At 42.7% G+C, this 26,811-nt stretch overlaps 1 protein-coding gene across 1 annotated transcript in view; it reads left to right on the top strand.

The window, feature by feature from the left end:
* Nucleotides 1-26,811, top strand: part of LOC106584757 (growth arrest-specific protein 2) — a 59,592-nt gene that overhangs the window by 8,635 nt on the left and 24,146 nt on the right. Inside the window, exon 3 of the mRNA XM_045706300.2 lies at nucleotides 14,235-14,377. Coding sequence (XP_045562256.2) covers nucleotides 14,235-14,377 — 143 coding nt within the window. The remainder of the gene's footprint in view (nucleotides 1-14,234; nucleotides 14,378-26,811) is intronic.

Here is a 26,811-nt window from a genome sequence, read left to right as displayed (position 1 = left end):
TAAGGCGTATCTGAAATATTGTTTAAACATGCAAATTAGCTGATATCTCATTCCGGACACTGGATGAAGTCAGCCTAAATATTTTGTTTTCATTTTGTTTTAAGACACTGGACTTATACATAGCAGATTGTGACTTTCGGGAAATGGCAGTTAAAGACAAGTAAACTGAATTTAGATGACCAAACACCCATTTGGACCCAATCAACATCTATCTCTTCAAAGTAAGTTACAAGCTACATATTGTGCAGTTTGTAACATTCTCTATGAAATTAGCTGTATGTCCATGTTAAAGTGGTTACAATTAATGAATTGTACTATGATAAAGAAATGAAAATAGACTTTCACAGATTTTCATCAACTTTTTATTTGTACTTTTTGAAAATACTAATATTAATGGACCAAAATACCAATAAAAATCTGAAGATTTTGAAATGGATTAAACATTTTTTGTAGAGCTTGGTGCTTGCAATGCGAAGGTTGTGGGGTTCGATTCCCACAGGGACCAGTACGGAGAAAAATAGTGTGAAAATGTACTCACTGTAAGTGGCTCTGGAGCGGCTGGTAGCTTAGTGGTTAGAGCGTTGGGCCAGTAACCGAAAGGTTGCTAGATCGAATCCCCGAGCTGACAAGGTACAATTTGTCGTTCTGCCCCTGAACAAGGCTGTTAACCCACTGTTCCTAGGCCGTAATTGTAAATAAGGATTTGTTCTTAACTGACTTGCCTAGTTAAACAAAAGTGAAATAAAGAAATACAATTAAAATAAGAGCGTCTGCTAAATGACTCACTACTTACTGTAAGTGGCTCTGGATAAGAGAGTCTGCTAAATGACTCACTACTGTAAGTGGCTCTGGATAAGAGAGTCTGCTAAATGACTCACTACTGTAAGTGGCTCTGGATAAGAGAGTCTGCTAAATGACTCAGTACTGTAAGTGGCTCTGGATAAGAGAGTCTGCTAAATGACTCACTACTTACTGTAAGTGGCTCTAGATAAGAGCGTCTGCTAAATGACTCACTACTATAAGTGGCTCTGAATCAGAGCGTCTGCTAAATGACTCACTACTGTAAGTGGCTCTGAATCAGAGCGTCTGCTAAATGACTCACTACTGTAAGTGGCTCTGAATCAGAGCGTCTGCTAAATGACTCACTACTGTAAGTGGCTCTGAATCAGAGCGTCTGCTAACCCTGTGGTACCTGGTCTTAAACACTGGGGATGAACTGTGGAGTAAAGGCCTGTTTGCTGTCTGAGTTTAACGCGCAAATACCTTTTGTAGCCTATTCAGCTTCAGCCATTATTCATTATTCCCTTTAATTTGTATGGATTCTCCAGGGTCTTCCTGTTTTTCCTGTTGATCTGGAGGCCGTTAACAAACATTAACGAGGCTGGAATGGAGAGTGGGGTCACACACGCTTTGAAACCTTCTCCTCCTAATTGAATAATTGTTATTATTAGCATCTTTAGTTGCCTAATGTACGACGTACGATAGGAAGAAGTTCAGTTGTAGACTACTGTGTAATCCATCACTGTGGGAGTTGTTTTGCATGATAATTGTTCCGTATATCAGCAGCCTCCTTATTCCAGGAAGTGCATGTAATCAGTATATTATGTTTCATCCAATCTGACCCTATAGAAGACCCATCTACTTATCTGTCAGGCCATATCTGTTAGCTGTGTGTGTGTGTGTGTACGTCGGGCCCTATCTGTTAGCTGTGTGTGTGCGTGCACTTGTGTGTCAGGCCCTATCTGTTGGCATAGGGTAGCCAGCTGAGGTGTGGCTTCTCTGAGGTGTGGCTTCTCTGAGGTGTGGCTTCTCTGAGGTGTGGTTAGCCTGGGGGTGGTTAGCCTGGGGGTGGAGGGTGAGAGGAGACTAGAGTAAAAAGACACATCACACTGTTTATCTAGCTTTGCTTGTGGCGTGCTAGCCTTGTGGGGCGCTAGCCTTGTGGGGCGCTAGCCTTGTGGGGCGCTAGGCTTGTGGGGCGCTAGCCTTGTGGGGCGCTAGCCTTGTGGCGCTAGCCATTTGCAAATAGCCTTTTACTGTTGATGATATTTTCCTTCATGATTGACTACAATGCAGAATGTTCATCTGCAGGCTAGACGGCACAGTGCATAAAAAAAGAGTAATTTGTCTCTAAAAACTGTACATGTCAGATCCTCAATGAGAGAGGGGAAGGGGACTGAGAATAAGGCAGGAGTTTATAGAGGGTATTACCCTCTCTCTCTGTCTCTGTGTCTTTGTGTCTCTCTCTCTCTCTGTCTCTGTCTCTCTCTGCGTCTCTCTCTGTGCTCAATTACCACATTTGGAACTCATTAAAACTCTGGAACTCCTTCCTTTACCCAAAGAGATGAAGACAGAAATCCCCCTGGTTAGTTTTCCACAGTTAGACACCCCACTGCCACCTCCTATTGCGGTCAGAATGATCTAACTGAGAGGGAATGGTCGTCTGGACGCCAGTCAACTAGAAAGACCATATGTTGATCACTGTTCTATCTCTGCTGCACTGTGTGTGTGTGTTCTGTGTGGGAAGTGTGAGTGTTCTCTGTGAAGGATAACGAGGCGTTACTATGCAACATGCCAGCTCTGGCTTGTTCAAACTTTGTCTTTGTCTGCTCTTATGTTTTCAGATGTTGTAGGAACTATGGGCTACTATTAGATCAGTGGGCTACTATTCGAACAGTGGGCTACTATTAGAACTATAGAACTATGGGCTACTATTAGAACTATGGGCTAGTATTAGAACTATAGGCTACTATTAGAACTATGGGCTACTGTTAGAACTATGGGCTACTATTATAACTATGGGCTACTATTAGAAATATGGGCTACTATTAGAAATATGGGCTACTATTAGAACTATGGGCTACTATTAGAATTATATAACTATAGGCTACTATTAGAACTATAGAACTATGGGCTACTATTGGAACTATTGGCTACTATTAGAACTATAGGCTACTATTAGAACTATGGGCTACTGTTAGAACTATGGGCTACTGTTAGAACTATGGGCTACTGTTAGAACTATGGGCTACTGTTAGAACTATGGGCTACTATTGGAACTATGGGCTACTATTAGAACTATAGGCTACTATTAGAACTATAGAACTATAGGCTACCATTAGAACAATAGGGCACTATTATAACCATGGGCTACTTTAGGCTATTAGTAGAACTATGGGCTACTATTAGAACTCTAGGCTAGTATTAGAACTATGGGCTACTATTATAAATATGGGCTACTATTAGAATTATGGGCTACTATTAGAATTATATAACTATAGGCTACTATTAGAACTATAGGCTACTATTAGAACTATGGGTTACTATTTGAACTATGGGCTACTATTAGAACTATAGACCTATAGGCTACTAATAGAACTATGGGCTAATATTAGAACTATGGGCTACTATTAGAATTATATAACTATAGGCTACTTTTAGATCTATGGGCTACTATTAGAACTATAGAACTATAAGCTTCGATTAGAACTATAGGCTACTATTAGACCTATGGGTTACTATTAGAACTATGGGCTACTATTAGGACTATGGGCTACTATTAGAACTATGGGCTACTATTAGAACTATAGACCTATAGGCTACTGTTAGAACTGTGGGCTACTGTTAGAACTATGGGCTACTATTATAACTATGGGCTACTATTAGAACTATAGAACTATAGGCTACTATTAGACCTATGGGCTACTATTAGAACTATAGAACTATAGGCTACTATTAGAACTATGGGCTACTATTAGAACTATGCGCTACTATTAGAGCTATGGGCTACTATTAGAACTATAGGCTACTATTAGAACTATGGGCTACTATTAGAACTATGGGCTAGTTCTAACTATTATAACTATAGGCTGTTATTAGAACTATGGATTACTATTAGAACTTTGGGCTACTATTACAACTATAGTACTATAGGCTACTATTAGAACTCTAGGCTGCTATTAGAACTATGGGCTACTATTTCAACTATGGGCTACTATTAGAATTATATAGCTATAGGCTACTATTAGAACTATAGAACTATGGGCTACTATTGGAACTATTGGCTACTATTAGAACTATAGGCTACTATTAGAACTATGGGCTACTGTTAGAACTATGGGCTACTGTTAGAACTATGGGCTACTGTTAGAACTATGGGCTACTGTTAGAACTATGGGCTACTATTGGAACTATGGGCTACTATTAGAACTATAGGCTACTATTAGAACTATAGAACTATAGGCTACCATTAGAACAATAGGGCACTATTATAACCATGGGCTACTTTAGGCTATTAGTAGAACTATGGGCTACTATTAGAACTATGGGCTACTATTTGAACTATGGGCTACTATTAGAACTCTAGGCTAGTATTAGAACTATGGGCTACTATTATAAATATGGGCTACTATTAGAATTATGGGCTACTATTAGAATTATATAACTATAGGCTACTATTAGAACTATAGGCTACTATTAGAACTATGGGTTACTATTTGAACTATGGGCTACTATTAGAACTATAGACCTATAGGCTACTAATAGAACTATGGGCTAATATTAGAACTATGGGCTACTATTATAATTATATAACTATAGGCTACTTTTAGATCTATGGGCTACTATTAGAACTATAGAACTATAAGCTTCGATTAGAACTATAGGCTACTATTAGACCTATGGGTTACTATTAGAACTATGGGCTACTATTAGGACTATGGGCTACTATTAGAACTATGGGCTACTATTAGAACTATAGACCTATAGGCTACTGTTAGAACTGTGGGCTACTGTTAGAACTATGGGCTACTATTATAACTATGGGCTACTATTAGAACTATAGAACTATAGGCTACTATTAGACCTATAGGCTACTATTAGAACTATAGAACTATAGGCTACTATTAGAACTATGGGCTACTATTAGAACTATGCGCTACTATTAGAGCTATGGGCTACTATTAGAACTATAGGCTACTATTAGAACTGTGGGCTACTATTAGAACTATGGGCTAGTTCTAACTATTATAACTATAGGCTGTTATTAGAACTATGGATTACTATTAGAACTTTGGGCTACTATTACAACTATAGTACTATAGGCTACTATTAGAACTCTAGGCTGCTATTAGAACTATGGGCTACTATTTCAACTATGGGCTACTATTAGAATTATATAACTATAGGCTACTATTAGAACTATGGGCTACTATTAGAACTATAGAACTATAGGCTACTATTAGAACTATAGGCTACTATTATAACTATGGGCTACTATTAGAACTATGGGCTAGTTCTAACTATTATAACTATGGGCTACTATTAGAACTATAGAACTATAGGCTACTTTTAGAACTATAGCCTACTATTAGAACTATAGGCTACTATTAGAACTATGGGCTACTATTAGAACTATGGGCTACTATTAGAGCTATGGGTTACTATTAGAACTATGGGCTACTTTTAGAACTGTAGGCTACTATTAGAACTATGGGCCACTATTAGAACTGTTGGCCACTATTAGAACTATAGACCTATAGGCTACTGTTAGAACTATGGGCAACTGTTAGAACTATGGGCTACTGTTAGAACTATGGGCTACTATTGGAACTATGGGCTACTATTAGAACTATGGGCTACTATTAGAACTATAGGCTACTATTAGAACTATAGAACTATAGGCTACCATTAGAACAATAGGGCACTATTATAACCATGGGCTACTTTAGGCTATTAGTAGAACTATGGGCTACTATTAGAACTATGGGCTACTATTAGAACTATGGGCTACTATTTGAACTATGGGCTACTATTAGAACTCTAGGCTAGTATTAGAACTATGGGCTACTATTATAAATATGGGCTACTATTAGAACTATGGGCTACTATTTCAACTATGGGCTACTATTAGAATTATATAACTATAGGCTACTATTAGAACTATGGGCTACTATTAGAACTATATAACTATAGGCTACTATTAGAACTATGGGCTACTATTAGAACTATGGGCTACTATTAGAATTATATAACTATAGAACTATAAGCTTCTATTAGAACTATAGGCTACTATTAGACCTATGGGTTACTATTAGAACTATGGGCTACTATTAGGACTATGGGCTACTATTAGAACTATGGGCTACTATTAGAACTATGGGCTACTATTAGAACTATAGACCTATAGGCTACTGTTAGAACTATGGGCTACTATTAGAACTATGGGCTACTATTAAAACTATGGGCTACTATTAGAACTATAGAACTATAGGCTACTATTAGACCTATGGGCTACTATTAGAACTATAGAACTATAGGCTACTATTAGAACTATGGGCTACTATTAGAACTATGGGCTAGTTCTAACTATTATAACTATAGGCTGTTATTAGAACTATGGATTACTATTAGAACTTTGGGCTACTATTAGAACTATAGGCTACTATTAGAACTCTAGGCTGCTATTAGAACTATGGGCTACTATTTCAACTATGGGCTACTATTAGAATTATATAACTATAGGCTACTATTAGAACTATGGGCTACTATTAGAACTATACAACTATAGGCTACTATTAGAACTATAGGCTACTATTAGAACTATGGGCTAGTTCTAACTATTATAACTATGGGCTACTATTAGAACTATAGGCTACTTTTAGAACTATAGCCTACTATTAGAACTATAGGCTACTATTAGAACTATGGGCTACTATTAGAACTATGGGCTACTATTAGAACTATAGACCTATAGGCTACTGTTAGAACTGTGGGCTACTGTTAGAACTATGGGCTACTATTAGAACTATGGGCTACTATTAGAACTATAGAACTATAGGCTACTATTAGACCTATAGAACTATAGGCTACTATTAGACCTATGGGCTACTATTAGAACTATAGAACTATAGGCTACTATTAGAACTATGGGCTACTATTAGAACTATGCGCTACTATTAGAGCTACGGGCTACTATTAGAACTATAGGCTACTATTAGAACTATGGGCTACTATTAGAACTATGGGCTAGTTCTAACTATTATAACTATAGGCTGTTATTAGAACTATGGATTACTATTAGAACTTTGGGCTACTATTACAACTATAGTACTATAGGCTACTATTAGAACTCTAGGCTGCTATTAGAACTATGGGCTACTATTTCAACTATGGGCTACTATTAGAATTATATAACTATAGGCTACTATTAGAACTATGGGCTACTATTAGAACTATAGAACTATAGGCTACTATTAGAACTATAGGCTACTATTAGAACTATGGGCTACTATTAGAACTATGGGCTAGTTCTAACTATTATAACTATGGGCTACTATTAGAACTATAGAACTATAGGCTACTTTTAGAACTATAGCCTACTATTAGAACTATAGGCTACTATTAGAACTATGGGCTACTATTAGAACTATGGGCTACTATTAGAGCTATGGGTTACTATTAGAACTGTAGGCTACTATTAGAACTATGGGCCACTATTAGAACTGTGGGCCACTATTAGAACTATAGACCTATAGGCTACTGTTAGAACTATGGGCAACTGTTAGAACTATGGGCTACTGTTAGAACTATGGGCTACTATTGGAACTATGGGCTACTATTAGAACTATGGGCTACTATTAGAACTATAGGCTACTATTAGAACTATAGAACTATGGGCTACCATTAGAACAATAGGGCACTATTATAACCATGGGCTACTTTAGGCTATTAGTAGAACTATGGGCTACTATTAGAACTATGGGCTACTATTAGAACTATGGGCTACTATTTGAACTATGGGCTACTATTAGAACTCTAGGCTAGTATTAGAACTATGGGCTACTATTATAAATATGGGCTACTATTAGAATTATGGGCTACTATTAGAATTATATAACTATAGGCTACTATTAGAACTATAGGCTACTATTAGAACTATGGGTTACTATTTGAACTATGGGCTACTATTAGAACTATAGACCTATAGGCTACTAATAGAACTATGGGCTACTATTAGAACTATGGGCTACTATTAGAATTATATAACTATAGAACTATAAGCTTCTATTAGAACTATAGGCTACTATTAGACCTATGGGTTACTATTAGAACTATGGGCTACTATTAGGACTATGGGCTACTATTAGAACTATGGGCTACTATTAGAACTATGGGCTACTATTAGAACTATAGACCTATAGGCTACTGTTAGAAATATGGGCTACTATTAGAACTATGGGCTACTATTAGAACTATGGGCTACTATTAGAACTATAGAACTATAGGCTACTATTAGACCTATTGGCTACTATTAGAACTATAGAACTATAGGCTACTATTAGAACTATGGGCTACTATTAGAACTATGGGCTAGTTCTAACTATTATAACTATAGGCTGTTATTAGAACTATGGATTACTATTAGAACTTTGGGCTACTATTAGAACTATAGGCTACTATTAGAACTCTAGGCTGCTATTAGAACTATGGGCTACTATTTCAACTATGGGCTACTATTAGAATTATATAACTATAGGCTACTATTAGAACTATGGGCTACTATTAGAACTATACAACTATAGGCTACTATTAGAACTATAGGCTACTATTAGAACTATGGGCTACTATTAGAACTATGGGCTAGTTCTAACTATTATAACTATGGGCTACTATTAGAACTATAGAACTATAGGCTACTTTTAGAACTATAGCCTACTATTAGAACTATAGGCTACTATTAGAACTATGGGCTACTATTAGAACTATGGGCTACTATTAGAACTATGGGTTACTATTAGAACTATGGGCTACTTTTAGAACTGTAGGCTACTATTAGAACTATGGGCCACTATTAGAACTGTGGGCCACTATTAGAACTATAGACCTATAGGCTACTGTTAGAACTATGGGCAACTGTTAGAACTGTGGGGTACTGTTAGAACTATGCGCTACTATTAGAGCTATGGGCTACTTTTAGAACAAAAGGCTAGTTCTAACTATTAGAACTATAGGCTGTTATTAGAACTATGGATTACTATTAGAACTATGGGCTACTATTAGAACTATAGAACTATAGGCTACTATTAGAACTATGGGCTACTATTAGAACTATGGCCTACTATTAGGACTATGGGCTACTATTAGAATAATAGAACTATAGGCTACTATTAGAACTATGGGCTACTATTAGAACTATAGAACAATAGGCTACTATTAGAACTATAAGCTTCAATTAGAACTATGGGCTACTATTAGAACTGGGCTAGTTATAACTATTATAACTATAGGCTACTATTAGAACTATGGGCTACTATTAGAACTATGGGCTACTATTAGAACTATAGAACTATAGACTACTATTAGAACTATAGGCTACTATTATAACTATTAGGCTACTATTATAACTATTGGCTACTATTAGAACTATGGGCTACTATTAGAGCTATGGGCTACTATTAGAACAGAAGGCTAGTTCTAACTATTAGAACAAAAGGCTAGTTCTATCTATTAGAAATATGGGCTTCTATTAGAACTATGGGCTACTATTAGAACAATGGGCTACTATTAGAACAATGGGCTACTATTAGAACTATGGTCTAGTATTATGTCACACTTGTCGTAGTGATGAGACCAAAACGCAGCAGGGAAATGTATACTCATCTTCTTTAATATAAGGAAAGAAGGCAAACCCAAAATAAACATGTATACAAAAAGAAACACACCGACAATAAGCAGTCCTGTAAGGCTTGATGCTATACACGGAACAATCTCCCACAAATGACAAACACAAACACACCCTAATATATGGGACTCTCAATCAAAGGCAAATAGACAACACCTGCCTTCAACTGAGAGTCCCAACCCCAATTAACCAAACATAGAAACAGACACACTAGACTAAACATAGAATACATGAAAATCAAACAGTGCCCAAAAACCCCCGGAATACTTAAATCAAATGCCCTTCTAGAAAAACACCACCCTGAACCACATAAAACAAATACCCACTGCCACGTCCTGACCAAACTACAATAACAATTAACCCTTATACTGGCCAGGACGTGACATATTAGAACTACTGGCTACTATTAGAATTATATAACTATAGGCTACTATTAGAACTATGGGCTACTATTTCAACTATAGGACTATAGGCTACTATTAGAACTATAGGCTACTATTACAACTATGGGCTACTATTAGAACTATGGGCTACTCTTAGAACTATGGGCTAGTTCTAACTATTATAATTATAGGCTACTATTAGAACTATATAACTATTGGCTACTATTAGAACTATGGGCTACTGTTAGAACTATGGGCTACTATTGGGACTATGGGCTACTATTAGAACTACTATTAGAACAAAAGGCTAGTTCTAACTATTAGAACTATGGGCTAATATTAGAACTATGGGCTACTATTAGAACTATGGGCAACTATTACAACGTTGGGCTACTATTAGAACTATGGGCTACTGTTAGAACTATGGGCTACTGTTAGAACTACGGGCTACTATTAGAACAAAAGGCTAGTTCTAACTATTAGAACTATGGGCTACTATTAGAACTATGGGCTACTATTAGAACTATGGGCTACTTTTAGAACTATGGGCTAATATTAGAACTATGGGCTACTATTAGAACTATGGGCTACTGTTAGAACTATGGGCTACTGTTAGAACTATGGGCTACTGTTAGAACTATGGGCTACTATTAGAACTATGGGCTACTATTAGAACAAAAGGCTAGTTCTGACTATTAGAACTATGGGCTACTATTAGAACTATGGGCTACTATTAGAGCTATGGGCTACTATTAGAACTATGGGCTACTATTAGAACTATGGGCTACTGTTAGAACTATGGGCTACTGTTAGAACTATGGGCTACTATTGGGACTATGGGCTACTATTAGAACTACTATTAGAACAAAAGGCTAGTTCTAACTATTACAACTATGGGCTACTATTAGAACTATGGGCTACTATTAGAACTGCTATTAGAACAAAAGGCTAGTTCTAACTATTACAACTGTGGGCTACTATTAGAACTATGGGCTACTATTAGAACTATGGGCTACTATTAGAACTATGGGCTACTATTAGAACTATGGGCTACTGTTGGAACTATGGACTACTATTAGAACTATGGGCTACTATTAGAACAAAAGGCTAGTTCTAACTATTAGAACTATGGGCTACTATTAGAACTGTGGGCTACTATTAGAACTATAGCCTACTATTAGAACTATGGGCTACTATTAGAACTATGGGCTACTATTAGGACTATGGGCTACTATTAGAACTATAGGCTACTGTTAGAACTATGGGCTACTGTTAGAACTATGGGCTACTATTGGGACTATGGGCTACTATTAGAACTACTATTAGAACAAAAGGCTAGTTCTAACTATTAGAACTATGGGCTACTATTAGAACTATGGGCTACTATTAGAACTGCTATTAGAACAAAAGGCTAGTTCTAACTATTACAACTGTGGGCTACTATTAGAACTATGGGCTACTATTAGAACTATGGGCTACTATTAGAACTATGGGCTACTATTAGAACTATGGGCTACTGTTGGAACTATGGACTACTATTAGAACTATGGGCTACTATTAGAACAAAAGGCTAGTTCTAACTATTAGAACTATGGGCTACTATTAGAACTGTGGGCTACTATTAGAACTATAGCCTACTATTAGAACTATGGGCTACTATTAGAACTATGGGCTACTATTAGAACTATGGGCTACTATTAGAACTATAGGCTACTGTTAGAACTATGGGCTACTGTTAGAACTATGGGCTACTGTTAGAACTATGGGCTACTATTAGAACCATGGGCTACTATTAGAACTATAGGCTACTGTTAGAACTTTGGGCTACTGTTAGAACTATGGGCTACTGTTAGAACTATGGGCTACTATTAGAACCATGGGCTACTATTAGAACTATGGGCTACTATTAGAACTATGGGCTACTATTAGAACCATGGGCTACTATTAGAACTATAGGCTACTGTTAGAACTATGGGCTTCTGTTAGAACTATGGGCTACTGTTAGAACTATGGGCTACTGTTAGAACCATGGGCTACTATTAGAGCTATGGGCTACTATTAGAACTATGGGCTACTATTAGAACTATGGGCTACTATTAGAACTATGGGCTACTATTAGAACTATGGGCTACTGTTAGAACTATGGGCTACTATTAGAACTATGGGCTACTATTAGAACAAAAGGCTAGTTCTAACTATTAGAACTATGGGCTACTATTAGAACTATGGGCTACTATTAGAACTATAGGCTACTGTTAGAACTATGGGCTACTATTAGAACTGCTATTAGAACAAAAGGCTAGTTCTAACTATTACAACTGTGGGCTACTATTAGAACTATGGGCTACTATTAGAACTATGGGCTACTATTAGAACTATGGGCTACTATTAGAACTATGGGCTACTGTTGGAACTATGGACTACTATTAGAACTATGGGCTACTATTAGAACAAAAGGCTAGTTCTAACTATTAGAACTATTGGCTACTATTAGAACTGTGGGCTACTATTAGAACTATAGCCTACTATTAGAACTATGGGCTACTATTAGAACTATGGGCTACTATTAGAACTATGGGCTACTATTAGAACTATAGGCTACTGTTAGAACTATGGGCTACTGTTAGAACTATGGGCTACTGTTAGAACTATGGGCTACTATTAGAACCATGGGCTACTATTAGAACTATAGGCTACTGTTAGAACTTTGGGCTACTGTTAGAACTATGGGCTACTGTTAGAACTATGGGCAACTATTAGAACCATGGGCTACTATTAGAGCTATGGGCTACTATTAGAACTATGGGCTACTATTAGAACCATGGGCTACTATTAGAACTATAGGCTACTGTTAGAACTATGGGCTACTGTTAGAACTATGGGCTACTGTTAGAACTATGGGCTACTGTTAGAACCATGGGCTACTATTAGAGCTATGGGCTACTATAAGAACTATGGGCTACTATTAGAACTATGGGCTACTATTAGAACTATGGGCTACTATTAGAACTATGGGCTACTGTTAGAACTATGGGCTACTATTAGAACTATGGGCTACTATTAGAACAAAAGGCTAGTTCTAACTATTAGAACTATGGGCTACTATTAGAACTATGGGCTACTATTAGAACTATGGGCTACTATTAGAACTATAGGCTACTGTTAGAACTATGGGCTACTGTTAGATCTATGGGTTACTATTAGAACTCTGGGCTAGTTATAATTATTAGAACTACAGGCTACTATTAGAATTATGGGCTACTGTTTGAACTATAGGCTACTATTAGAACTATAAGTTACTATTAGAGCTATAGAACTATAGGCTACTATTAGAACTCCATAAACTATTAGGACCTCATTTAATAGGCCAATATATTAACTGCATGGCATACCAGCGATTCTCAATTATCTCTGTATTTTTTATTGAACTCAGGCTTTAGAATTTTGTGTACATATATTTAGAATTTAGTACACATATTACACAGTTGGCTTAACTCACTTTATTTTCTATGTCAATTTCTATCCTTTCATACAGTTTTAAGCAGAAGAACAAGAAGTTATGAGACTAGCGTCATGATGCAACATGATAGAATCACCACGAGGCAAGAAGGGAGAGGACAGGGGAGAGGAGAAGATCAGGGGAAAGGACAGGGAGGGGAGAGGAGGAGAGGACAGGTGACGAGGAGGACAGGGAGAGGACGGGGGGTGGACAGGACAGGGAGGGGAGAGTACAGGGAGGAGAGACGACAGGGACGGGACTCCCCTCCCTGTCCTCTCCCCTCTCTGTCCTTTCTCCTCCCTCTCCTCTCCCTTCCCTGTCCTGTCCTCTCCCCTGTCCTCTCCCCTATCCTCCTCTTCTCTTCTCCTGTCCTCTCCTCCTCTCCCCTCCCTGACCTCTCCTCCTCTCCTCTCCCTGTCGTCTCCCCTCCCTGTACTCTCCCCTCCCTGTCCTGTCCTTTCCCGTCCTCTCCCTGTCCTCCTCTTCACCTGTCCTCTCCTCCTCTCCCCACCCTGTCCTTTCCCCTGATCTTCTCCTCTCCCCTGTCCTCTCCCTTCTTGCCTCGTTAAATAAAGGTTAAATTCTCCTCTTCTCTTCTCCTCTCCTCTCCCCTGTCCTCCCCCATGTCCTTTCCCCTCCCTCCGTTGCCCTCCTCTCCTCTCCTCCCCAGGTCTGGAGATCACAGCAGAGAACTTCATGGAGCGTTTGGACAACGGCTTCCTGCTGTGCCAGCTGGCTGAGACACTACAGGAGAAGTTCAAGCAGAACCAAACCAAGAACCATGGAGAGGTGCCTGGCGCTGGCCACAGAAAGGTACTGGCTGGGAAACCTTCACCGCAGCAAGCTAGAACCAAGGCAGGGATCATATAGCCTGGTTCCCGTTGGCCCGTGTTCAAAAACAAGGGGGACCTGATCTTAGATCAGCACTGTTACTGAGAAACCTTTATAATACGGTCCCAGATCTGTTTGTGCTGTATTACCAACTCCTGTGGTTGGTTGGTTGGTTGGTTGGCATGACAAGACCGCACAGACAGATCTGAGACCAGACTAAGGATCATTGTGGGAAAAGGAGGATATCTAGTCAGTTAAATTCTACTGTATTATTATTGATTGTATGTTTGTTTTTTCCATGTGTAACTCTGTGTTGTTGTATGTGTCGAACTGCTTTGCTTTATCTTGGCCAGGTCGCAGTTGCAAATGAGAACTTGTTCTTAACTAGCCTACCTGGTTAAATAAAGAAAATACAACTGAATGCATTCAAACCGAAATGTGTCTTAATCGATATCATCAGCGCCCGGGGAGCAGTTGTTGTTGGGGGTTAACTGCCTTGATCAAGGGCAGAATGACTGATTCAAAAAAAAAAATCTTGGCACCTTGCCAGTTCGGGTATTCGAACCAACAACCTTTCGGTTACTGGCCCAACACTCTAACTGCTAGGCTGGAGGTAATCACCAGACTGATTTTGTTGTTGAGGATCGGGTTTTGCCCCATGCAGTGCTAATCATAATAATGACGTAGACTTGTCAGCAAAATACCCTCTCAGGTATATCTGGGAAATGTGAATTATTTTGTCTCGTTGTTTTTGTTGTCTTTGAATTCAATGCTACCACTGAATAAGTAAATATCTCATGGTCTTACTGCAACCATGGAATTATGACTCAGAATACCTAGCATTAGGCATCTCAAGGACTAAGAATTATTTTACATAGAATATTAGGAATGCCAAGTAACGCAACCCAACCCTGTATTCTGGCTGTTAAAACAACCTCTGAATTCCCCCAGATTGACAGACAGGATTTGACTTTAGAGGTGAAGAAAATCACCCCCACACCCCTCTAGGATTGTGTTATAATTTAGCCTATTTATGGTTCCACAGGAATCTGAAAACAGGCATAATATTAGTCTGTGGCTAGACAGATGGTCTCACATACATGCCGCATTTGAAAGAAACTGAAGTTATCAGTATTCCTACTTCAATGATAGCTGACTTCCTTCTTGTTAAGAAGGCATCTGTTGATTGGATGGTACAATGCTTTGATGTTTTCATATTAAGACAGTCTAATCACCAAATTGAGACTTGAAGACATCAGATTCCCAGTCATTTTGTGTTCTTAAAATGGATTTCCTAAGATATTCTAGCAAAGTCTGTTTCTGCAAGGTCTTTGGCATGTCATGCCATGGCTGTAGTGAGCTGTTGGTACAAGCTTTCCCCCTCTTGCGGCCCCATATTTGAGTAGAGGCCATGTGCACGATGTTGGACTGAGTAGCACTGTATGGGAAGGTACTGTATAGCTTGTTACACTGTATGGGAAGGTACTGTATAGCTTGTTACACTGTATAGGAAGGTACTGTATAGCTTGTTACACTGTATGGGAAGGTACTGTATAGCTTGTTACACTGTATGGGAAGGTACTGTATAGCTTGTTACACTGTATGGGAAGGTACTGTATAGCTTGTTAAACTGTATGGGAAGGTACTGTATAGCTTGTTACACTGTATGGGAAGGTACTGTATAGCTTGTTAAACTGTATGGGAAGGTACTGTATAGCTTGTTACACTGTATGGGAAGGTACTGTATAGCTTGTTACACTGTATGGGAAGGTACTGTATAGCTTGTTACACTGTATGGGAAGGTACTGTATAGCTTGTTACACTGTATAGGAAGGTACTGTATAGCTTGTTACACTGTATAGGAAGGTACTGTATAGCTTGTTACACTGTATGGGAAGGTACTGTATAGCTTGTTAAACTGTATGGGAAGATACTGTATAGCTTGTTACACTGTATGGGAAGGTACTGTATAGCTTGTTAAACGCTGACTGTGCTGTTTTATACGACCAGTCTAATGACAGAAACGGGTTGTTCACTTTGATAGAATCCTTGATGTTAAATACACCAAGCACTAAGTTTACCTTGTAAATTAAAGAGAATTTTTTGCTTGTTTTGGCCGTGAGCCCAACTGTAAAGTAATGTACCCGTCTCCATCCTGGGAACAGTGGGTTAACTGCCTTGTTCAGGGGGGCAGAACGACAGATTTTTACCATGTCAGTTTAGGGATTTGATCCAGCAACCTTTGGGTTGCTAGTCCAACACTCTAACCACTAGGCTACCTCCCGCCTCTACACTCTAACCACTAGGCTACCTCCCGCCTCTACACTCTAACCACTAGGCTACACTTTAACCACTAGGCTACCTCCCTCCTCTACACTCTAACCACTAGGCTACCTCCCGCCTCTACACTCTAACCACTGGGCTAACAGATGATATTCTGATTCTCTTGTGCCACGGCCCACTTTTGGTGCACCACACATCATGCCTGAAATCTAGTTTGCTGATCGGGTTTGTCAGCAGTTACGCTACCTAGCTACCTACCTACCTACTTACTTACTTCATGTCTATTACAACATAAGACCTCTCCACTTCTGTCCATCAAAAGCCTGTTAGCAGCCTGGCCCCAGTTCAGCCTGGTTTTCCTCAGCAGTGATGCTGACTGGCTGTGTCATTGGGACCTCATCGATTTTTAGAATGCGGCCAAGAAATCAGAAATAGAGAGGGATTGTGTGTGTGTGTGTGGGGGGGGGGGGATTGTGGGGGGAAGAGAGAGAGAGGGATTGTGGGGGAGAGAGAGAGAGAGAGAGAGAGAGAGAGAGAGAGAGAGAGAGAGAAATTGGTTGGGGAGAGAGAGAGAGAGAAATGGGTTGGAGAGAGAGAGAGGGAGAAATGGGTTGGAGAGAGAGAGAGAGAGAGAGAGAGGGAGATGGATGGAGGAGAGAAAGAGGGAGAGAGAGGGATGGATGGAGGAGAGAAAGAGGGAGAAATAGGTTGGAGAGAGAGAGAAAGAGAGAGAGAGAGAGAGAGAGAGAGAGGGAGAAATGGGTTGGGGAGAGAGAGGAAGAGAGAGAGAGACATAGATGGAAGAGAGAAAGAGGGAGAAATAGGTTGGAGAGAGGGAGATAGGGAGAAATGGGTTGGGGGAGAGAGAGAGAGATGGGTTGGGGAGAGAGAGAGTGAGAAATGGGTTGGGGAGAGAGAGAGGGATGGGTTGGGGAGAGAGAGAGGGAGAAATGGGTTGGGGAGAGAGAGAGGGATGGGTTGGGGAGAGAGAGAGAGGGATGGGTTGGGGAGAGAGAGAGAGAGAGGGAGAAATGGGTTGGGGGAGAGAGAGAGAGATGGGTTGGGGAGAGAGAGAGGGAAATAGGTTTGGGAGAGAGAGAGAGAGAGAGAGAGAGAGAGATGGATGGATGGAGAAGAGAAAGAGCGAGAAATAGGTTGGAGAGAGAAGAAGGCAACAAAACGGGTCATAGTGTCAATGTCAAATCTCTGAAAGCAATTCTGCATCACTAACTATAATGTTGTTCCACAGAAACTATGGATGTGAATAGATTCTTGAGGGCATTTAGCTTCAAAGTCAAAAACAAGGGAAACTGTTTTTGAGAAAGTTGATATATATATATATGGTAATAATTTTAATGCTTTCAGGCCCTAAGTGCTATTGCTGTTTAATTATACCATTGGGCTGGAGCGTTGCATTGCAATGCAATAATTTTACTGAGGGAATGACCAAGAGGGGCCAATCGGCTCTTTTGTTTTGCTTTGAGCGAGAGTTTCTCTGGGTTTGCTAGAAGACATCAGAGTGTTGCTGCTATCAGAACTGGGTTCAAATAGTATTTGAAATCATTTTGCTGGGCTTTATTGAGCTTGCCTGGCGCAATGGAACCAACGGAACCCTACGGAATAGAAGACTGTAAACCTTGACCCTCTGGCACTTCTGGCAGGGTAAAAGTATTGTCTGTTACAGAGCTGCTGGTGTGGGTCTCCTGATGCTGGTGTGGGTCTGTTACAGAGCTGCTGGTGTGGGTCTGTTACAGAGCTGGGGATGGTGGGTCTCCTGATGCTGGTGTGGGTCTGTTACAGAGCTGCTGGTGTGGGTCTGTTACAGAGCTGTTGATGGTGGGTCTCCTGATGCTGGTGTGGGTCTGTTACAGAGCTGGGGATGGTGGGTCTCCTGATGCTGGTGTGGGTCTGTTACAGAGCTGGGGATGGTGGGTCTCCTGATGCTGGTGTGGGTCTGTTACAGAGCTGCTGGTGTGGGTCTGTTACAGAGCTGGGGATGGTGGGTCTCCTGATGCTGGTGTGGGTCTGTTACAGAGCTGGGGATGGTGGGTCTCCTGATGCTGGTGTGGGTCTGTTACAGAGCTGGGGATGGTGGGTCTCCTGATGCTGGTGTGGGTCTGTTACAGAGCTGCTGGTGTGGGTCTCCTGATGCTGGTGTGGGTCTGTTACAGAGCTGCTGGTGTGGGTCTCCTGATGCTGGTGTGGGTCTGTTACAGAGCTGCTGGTGTGGGTCTGTTACAGAGCTGGGGATGGTGGGTCTCCTGATGCTGGTGTGGGTCTGTTACAGAGCTGTTGATGGTGGGTCTCCTGATGCTTTTGTGGGTCTGTTACAGAGCTGATGCTGGTGTGGGTCTGTTACAGAGCTGATGCTGGTGTGGGTCTGTTACAGAGCTGCTGGTGTGGGTCTCCTGATACTGGTGTGGGTCTGTTACAGAGCTGGGGATGGTGGGTCTCCTGATGCTGGTGTGGGTCTGTTACAGAGCTTTTGATGGTGGGTCTCCTGATGCTGGTGTGGGTCTGTTACAGAGCTGTTGATGGTGGGTCTCCTGATGCTGGTGTGGGTCTGTTACAGAGCTGCTGGTGTGGGTCTGTTACAGAGCTGGGGATGGTGGGTCTCCTGATGCTGGTATGTTACAGAGCTGATGCTGGTGTGGGTCTGTTACAGAGCTGGGGATGGTGGGTCTGTTACAGAGCTGCTTGTGTGGGGCTGTTACAGAGCTGCAGCTTACTGTTAATTTTGTTTGATAGTTTAATTCACTTTTGTTTTATCTATTTCACTTGTTTTGGCAATATAAACATGTTTCCCCATGCCAATAAAGCCCCTTTGAATTTAACTGAAACTAAATAAAGCCCTTATGAATTGACCGGAGAGAGGCAGGATGTGGAGAAGAGGAGAACGAGCTACTGAGACTCTGGAGAAAGTGGTATGGTGTTTCAGCTTGTCTGACCTGGAAACCTGTTCACTCTCCCTAAAAGAAGATAAGGGGAAAGTGAACCCATATTTATCTCTGAGCTCAATAGGTCATGTTTGTAGAGACTGGGCTTGAAAGATGGTCAGTCAGTTAGGCAGACTGTTACAGTATTACTTCTCAGGACTTATTACCTTTCCCATGTCTTTTTTTTCTTCCTACTCTCAGGTCTTACTAAGCAGGTTATTTCATGAGAGATTGAACATGGCACTCGCTGCTTAATATACCTGGGGCCAATTTCTCCACAATACTTTAGTCAATTAACAGACCTGCCAGCCGCAATGAAACCTACAGCCGGATTAATACACGCTCTTCCGTTTCAGTGGCTCCTGCGACGTGTTCTGACCAGCAACTGTCTACTCGCAGAGAAATTGAAAAATATTTGTTTCAAACTGATCATTGATCGCATGGTGCAAGAATGAATGCAATCAATTGATTATTGAATGTTATCGATAGACATAGCTTTGTAGAATTTAAATATACACCGGCTGCCTCCTGCTCAACGCTTAAACTCGGTAACAAATATTTTGAATGGCTCTCGCAGTTTGCGAATTATAGGTCTATTTGGGGCAAATCTCCCGGAATCTCCCATTCCGCTAAGAGTCGTTCACAATCTATTCCAGTTGCGCCTGCAACCAGACCTCGTTTTCAAAATGTATCAAAATATAATCTTATATATATGCCTAGCAATCACAAATGTACATTGTTTGAAGCACAGTTTTAGAAGTTTCAGTCACACTTGACAGCTCCGATAAGCCCCCCAAATGGTGAACTAGATGGTTTTTAGAATCATGATTTCTTCCAAGTTTTTTTGTTCATCGTTCATGGGTAGGGAGTCCTGCGTGCCCTTGGCATTACTGACTCAAATGAACAGAATGAGTCGAAAGATGAGTTATTTTGACTGAACGAGTCGAACAGATCAGATTCTGTAAAAACAGACAAACTTTCCATGAAAGTATTCAGACCCCTTTTAGAGTTTTTCCCACATTTTAAAACGTTACAGCCTTATACTAAAATTGATTAAATTAAATGTTCTAAACACAATAAATCAATCTACACACAATACCCCATAATAACAAAGCGAAAAACAAGTTTAGACATTTTTGCAAATGTATTTAAAAAAAAAAAAAAAAAAAACAGATACCTTATTTACATAAGTATTCAAACCATTTGCTATGACACTCAAAATTGAGCTCAGGTGAATCCTGTTTCCATTGATCATCCTTGAGATGTTTCTACAACTTGATTGGAGTCCACCTGTGGTAAATTCAATTGACTGGACATGATTTGGGAAGGCACACACCTCTCTATATAAGGTCCCACAGTTGACAGTGCGTGTCAGAGCAAAACCCAAGCCATGAGGTCGAAGGAATTGTCCGTAGAGTGCCGAGACAGGATTGTGTCGAGGTACAGATCTGGGGAAGGGTACGAAAAAATATCTGCAGCATTGAAGGTCCCCAAGAACACAGTGGCCTCCATCATTCTTAAATGGAAGAAGTTTGGAACCACCAAGACTCTTCCTAGAGCTGGCCACCCGGCCAAACTGAGCAATTGGGGGAGAAGGGCCTTGGTCAGTGAGGTGACCAAGAACCCGATGGTCACTCTGACAGAGCTCCAGAGTTCCTCTGTGGAGATGGGAGAACCTTCCAGAAGGACAACCATCTCTGCAGCACTCCACCAATCAGGCATTTATGGTAGAGTGGCCAGACGGAAGCCACTCCTCAGTAAAAGGCACATGAAAGCCTGCTTGGAGTTTGCCAAAAGGCCCCTAAAGGACTCAGACTATGATAAACAAGATTCTCTGGTCTGATGAAACCAAGATTGAACTCTTTGGCCTGAATGCCACAAACAGTGGTACAACAGTGGTGTGCGGAACGGCATCTCGGAACGCACAACTTGTCAATCTTTGTCATGGATGGGTTATTACAGCAGACGACCACACCAGGTTCCACTCCTATCAGCTAAAAACAAGAAGAAGTGGCTCCAGTGGACACGTCATCACCAACACTGGACAAATGAGGAGTGGAAAAACATTACCCGGTCTGACGAATACCAGTTCCTCTTACGTCATGCTGATGGCAGAGTCAGGATTTGACATAAACAGCATTAGTCCATGGAGCCATCCTACCTGGTACACAATGGTGTTGGGAATGTTTTTCCTGGCACACGTTAGGTCCCGTAATACCAGTTGAGCAGCAAACATTTCAGGTACCTTGTACAATCTATGCCCAAAGAATTCCGTTCTGGAGACAAAGGGGGATCCGAGCCGGTACTAAATAAAGTGCCATGAGCAATACATTAACAAAAGTATGTGGACAGCCGTTCGTCGAAAATCTCATTCCAAAATCGTAAGCATTAATATGGAGTTGGTCCCCCCTTTGCTGCTATAACAGCCTCCACTCTTCTGGGAAGGCTTTCCACTAGATGTTGGAACATTGCTGCGGGGACTTGCTTCCATTCAGCCACGAGCGTTAATGAGGTCGGCCACTGATGTTGGGCAATGGCTCGCATTTGGCGTTCCAATTCATCCCAAAGGTGTTCGATGGAGTTGAGGTCAGGGCTCGGTGCAGGCCAGTCAAGATCTTCCACACTGATCTCGACAAACCCTTTCTGTATGGACCTCACTTTTGTTCTGAAACAGGAAAGGGCCTTCCCCAAACTGTTGCCACAAAGTTGAAAGCCCAGAATCGTCTAGAATGTCATTGTATGCTGTAGCGTTAAAATTTCCCTTCACTGGAACTAAGGAACCTAGCCCGAACCATGAACAACAGCCCCTGACCATTATTCCTTCTCCACCAAACTTTACACCTTGCACTATGCATTCGGGCAGGTAGCTTTCTCCTGGCATACGCCAAACCCAGATTCATCCGTCAGACTGCCAGATGATGAAGCGTGATTCATCACTCCAGAGAATGCGTTTCCTTTGCGCCAGAGTCCAATGGCGGCGAGCTTTACACCACTCCAGCCGACGCTTGGCATTGCGCATGGTGATCGTATGCATATGTGCGGCTGCTCGGCCATGGAAACCATGGAAACCCATTTAATGAAGATCCCGATGAACAGTTCTTGTGCTGACGTTGCTTCCAGAGGCAGTTTGGAACTTGGTAGTGAGTGTTGCAACTGAGGACAGATGATCGGTGGTTCCGTTCTGTGAGCTTGTGTGGGACCTACCACTTCGTGGCTCAGCCGTTGTTGTTCCTAGACGTTTCCACTTCACAATAACAGCACTTACAGTTAACCAGGGAAGAAATTTGAAGAACTGACTTGTTAGAAATGTGGCATCCTATGACGGTGCCACGTTGAAAGTCACAGAGCTCTTCAGTAAGGCCATTCTACTGCCAATGTTTGTCTATGGAGATTGCATGGCTGTGTGGTGCTCAATTTTATACACCTGTCAGCAATGGGTAGGGCTGTAAAAGCCGAATCCACTAATTTGAAGGGGTGTCCACATACTTTTGTGTGTATATATAGTGTACTCACCGGACAGTTTATTAGGTACAGTAGTCTAGCACTACAATATTTTTTTATAAATATTTTTGGGTTATTTAATTGCACTTGGAGCTAGAAACATTAGGATTGCGCTGCTCTTGCAATGACATCTGTGTACGCGACCAGCTTTGATTTGATTGGCTGTCTCACACTTGTGTTCAACCCCATGGTTTTACCAACTTAAGCAGTTCATAAACGATTCATGAAGTGATCGATAGACTTCGTGGTCACTATTTTATTGTTTCCTAGCAGAATACTTCAAGATGTTTGCTTTCTAGACTTGGAATTATTGGTTCCCATCTCCCTTCACCCATGACGCTAACTATACAGGTTACAACCAGACAGGCGAGGAGGGTTCTGCAGGTGGTTACAGGAGAGGAGGGTTCTGCAGGTGGTTACAGGAGAGGAGGGTTCTGCAGGTGGTTACAGGAGAGGAGGGTTCTGCAGGTGGTTACAGGAGAGGAGGGTTCTGCAGGTGGTTACAGGAGAGGAGGGTTCTGCAGGTGGTTACAGGAGAGGAGGGTTCTGCAGGTGGTTACAGGAGAGGAGGGTTCTGCAGGTGGTTACAGGAGAGGAGGGTTCTGCAGGTGGTTACAGGAGAGGAGGGTTCTGCAGGTAGTTACAGGAGAGGAGGGTTCTGCAGGTGGTTACAGGAGAGGAGGGTTCTGCAGGTGGTTACAGGAGAGGAGGGTTCTGCAGGTGGTTACAGGAGAGGAGGGTTCTGCAGGTGGTTACAGGAGAGGAGGGTTCTGCAGGTGGTTACAGGAGAGGAGGGTTCTGCAGGTGGTTACAGGAGAGGAGGGTTCTGCAGGTGGTTACAGGAGAGGAGGGTTCTGCAGGTAGTTACAGGAGAGGAGGAGAGGAGGGTTCTGCAGGTAGTTACAGGAGAGGAGGAGAGGAGGGTTCTGCAGGTGGTTACAGGAGAGGAGGAGAGGAGGGTTCTGCAGGTAGTTACATGAGAGGAGGAGAGGAGGGTTCTGCAGGTAGTTACAGGAGAGGAGGAGAGGAGGGTTCTGCAGGTAGTTACAGGAGAGGAGGAGAGGAGGGTTCTGCAGGTAGTTACATGAGAGGAGGAGAGGAGGGTTCTGCAGGTGGTTACAGGAGAGGACGGTTCTGCAGGTAGTTACAGGAGATGAGACCTGAAACATGGGTTCAAATACTATTTGTTTTTGTTCAAATAAGCATTAAGCATTTGCTTTAGCCTTCCTGGAGTCCTTGATGGACGAGGTCTGCACTTTTGGGACTATTTCATTGATTCCATTAAGCCAGACAAATTCAATCAAGCACAAATATACTACTTGAAGATATGTTCAAATAGTATTTGAACCCAGGTTTGGTGGGGGGCTGCTGCCTGCATGTAGCCTGCAGTGTCATTTGATATTCAAATCAGACCATACCAGACCTGGTGGAGTAGTAGGCTAGCCATCCTCCCCTCCACCCCTCTCTACCAGACCAGACCTGGTGTAGTAGTAGGCTAGCCCTCCTCCCCTCCACCCCTCTCTACCAGACCAGACCAGACCTGGTGTAGTAGTAGGCTAGCCATCCTCCCCTCCATCCCTCTCTACCAGACCAGACCTGGTGTAGTAGTACGCTAGCCCTCCTCCCCTCTCTACCAGACCAGACCAGACCTGGTGGAGTAGTAGGCTAGCCCTCCTCCCCTCTCTACCAGACCAGACCTGGTGTAGTAGTAGGCTAGCCATCCTCCCCTCTCTACCAGACCAGACCTGGTATAGTAGTAGGCTAGCCATCCTCCCCTCCACCCCTCTCTACCAGACCAGACCAGACCTGGTGTAGTAGTAGGCTAGCCATCCTCCCCTCCACCCCTCTCTACCAGACCAGACCAGACCTGGTGTAGTAGTAGGCTAGCCCTCCTCCCCTCTCTACCAGACCAGACCTGGTGGAGTAGTAGGCTAGCCATCCTCCCCTCTCTACCAAACCAGACCTGGTGGAGTAGTAGGCTAGCCATCCTCCCCTCCATCCCTCTCTACCAGACCAGACCAGACCTGGTATAGTAGTAGGCTAGCCATCCTCCCCTCTCTACCAGACCAGACCTGGTGGAGTAGTAGGCTAGCCCTCCTCCCCTCCACCCCTCTCTACCAGACCAGACCTGGTGGAGTAGTAGGCTAGCCATCCTCCCCTCCATCCCTCTCTACCAGACCAGACCTGGTGGAGTAGTAGGCTAGCCCTCCTCCCCTCTCTACCAGACCAGACCTGGTATAGTAGTAGGCTAGCCATCCTCCCCTCTCTACCAGACCAGACCTGGTGGAGTAGTAGGCTAGCCATCCTCCCCTCTCTACCAGACCAGACCTGGTATAGTAGTAGGCTAGCCATCCTCCCCTCTCTACCAGACCAGACCTGGTGGAGTAGTAGGCTAGCCCTCCTCCCCTCTCTACCAGACCAGACCTGGTATAGTAGTAGGCTAGCCATCCTCCCCTCTCTACCAGACCAGACCTGGTGGAGTAGTAGGCTAGCCATCCTCCCCTCTCTACCAGACCAGACCTGGTATAGTAGTAGGCTAGCCATCCTCCCCTCTCTACCAGACCAGACCTGGTGGAGTAGTAGGCTAGCCATCCTCCCCTCCACCCCTCTCTACCAGACCAGACCTGGTGGAGTAGTAGGCTAGCCATCCTCCCCTCTCTACCAGACCAGACCTGGTATAGTAGTAGGCTAGCCATCCTCCCCTCCACCCCTCTCTACCAGACCAGACCTGGTGTAGTAGTAGGCTAGCCATCCTCCCCTCCACCCCTCTCTACCAGACCAGACCAGACCTGGTGTAGTAGTAGGCTAGCCATCCTCCCCTCTCTACCAGACCAGACCAGACCTGGTGTAGTAGTAGGCTAGCAATCCTCCCCTCTCTACCAGACCAGACCTGGTGTAGTAGTAGGCTAGCCATCCTCCCCTCCACCCCTCTCTACCAGACCAGACCTGGTGGAGTAGTAGGCTAGCCATCCTCCCCTCCATCCCGCTCTACCAGACCAGACCTGGTGGAGTAGTAGGCTAGCCCTCCTCCCCTCTCTACCAGACCAGACCTGGTATAGTAGTAGGCTAGCCATCCTCCCCTCTCTACCAGACCAGACCTGGTATAGTAGTAGGCTAGCCATCCTCCCCTCTCTACCAGACCAGACCTGGTATAGTAGTAGGCTAGCCATCCTCCCCTCTCTACCAGACCAGACCTGGTATAGTAGTAGGCTAGCCATCCTCCCCTCCACCCCTCTCTACCAGACCAGACCTGGTGTAGTAGTAGGCTAGCCATCCTCCCCTCCACCCCTCTCTACCAGACCAGACCTGGTGGAGTAGTAGGCTAGCCATCCTCCCCTCTCTACCAGACCAGACCTGGTATAGTAGTAGGCTAGCCATCCTCCCCTCCACCCCTCTCTACCAGACCAGACCAGACCTGGTGTAGTAGTAGGCTAGCCATCCTCCCCTCCACCCCTCTCTACCAGACCAGACCAGACCTGGTGTAGTAGTAGGCTAGCCCTCCTCCCCTCTCTACCAGACCAGACCTAGTGGAGTAGTAGGCTAGCCATCCTCCCCTCCATCCCTCTCTACCAGACCAGACCAGACCTGGTGTAGTAGCAGGCTAGCCATCCTCCCCTCCACCCCTCTCTACCAGACCAGACCTGGTGGAGTAGTAGGCTAGCCATCCTCCCCTCCATCCCTCTCTACCAGACCAGA

The sequence above is a fragment of the Salmo salar genome, chromosome 23, assembly GCF_965601325.2.
Source record: "Salmo salar chromosome 23, fSalSal1, whole genome shotgun sequence".
In the NCBI taxonomy this organism is placed as follows: domain Eukaryota; kingdom Metazoa; phylum Chordata; class Actinopteri; order Salmoniformes; family Salmonidae; genus Salmo; species Salmo salar.
The sequence above is the reverse complement of the archived record's forward strand: the minus strand, read 5'-3'. Positions and strand labels throughout refer to the sequence as shown.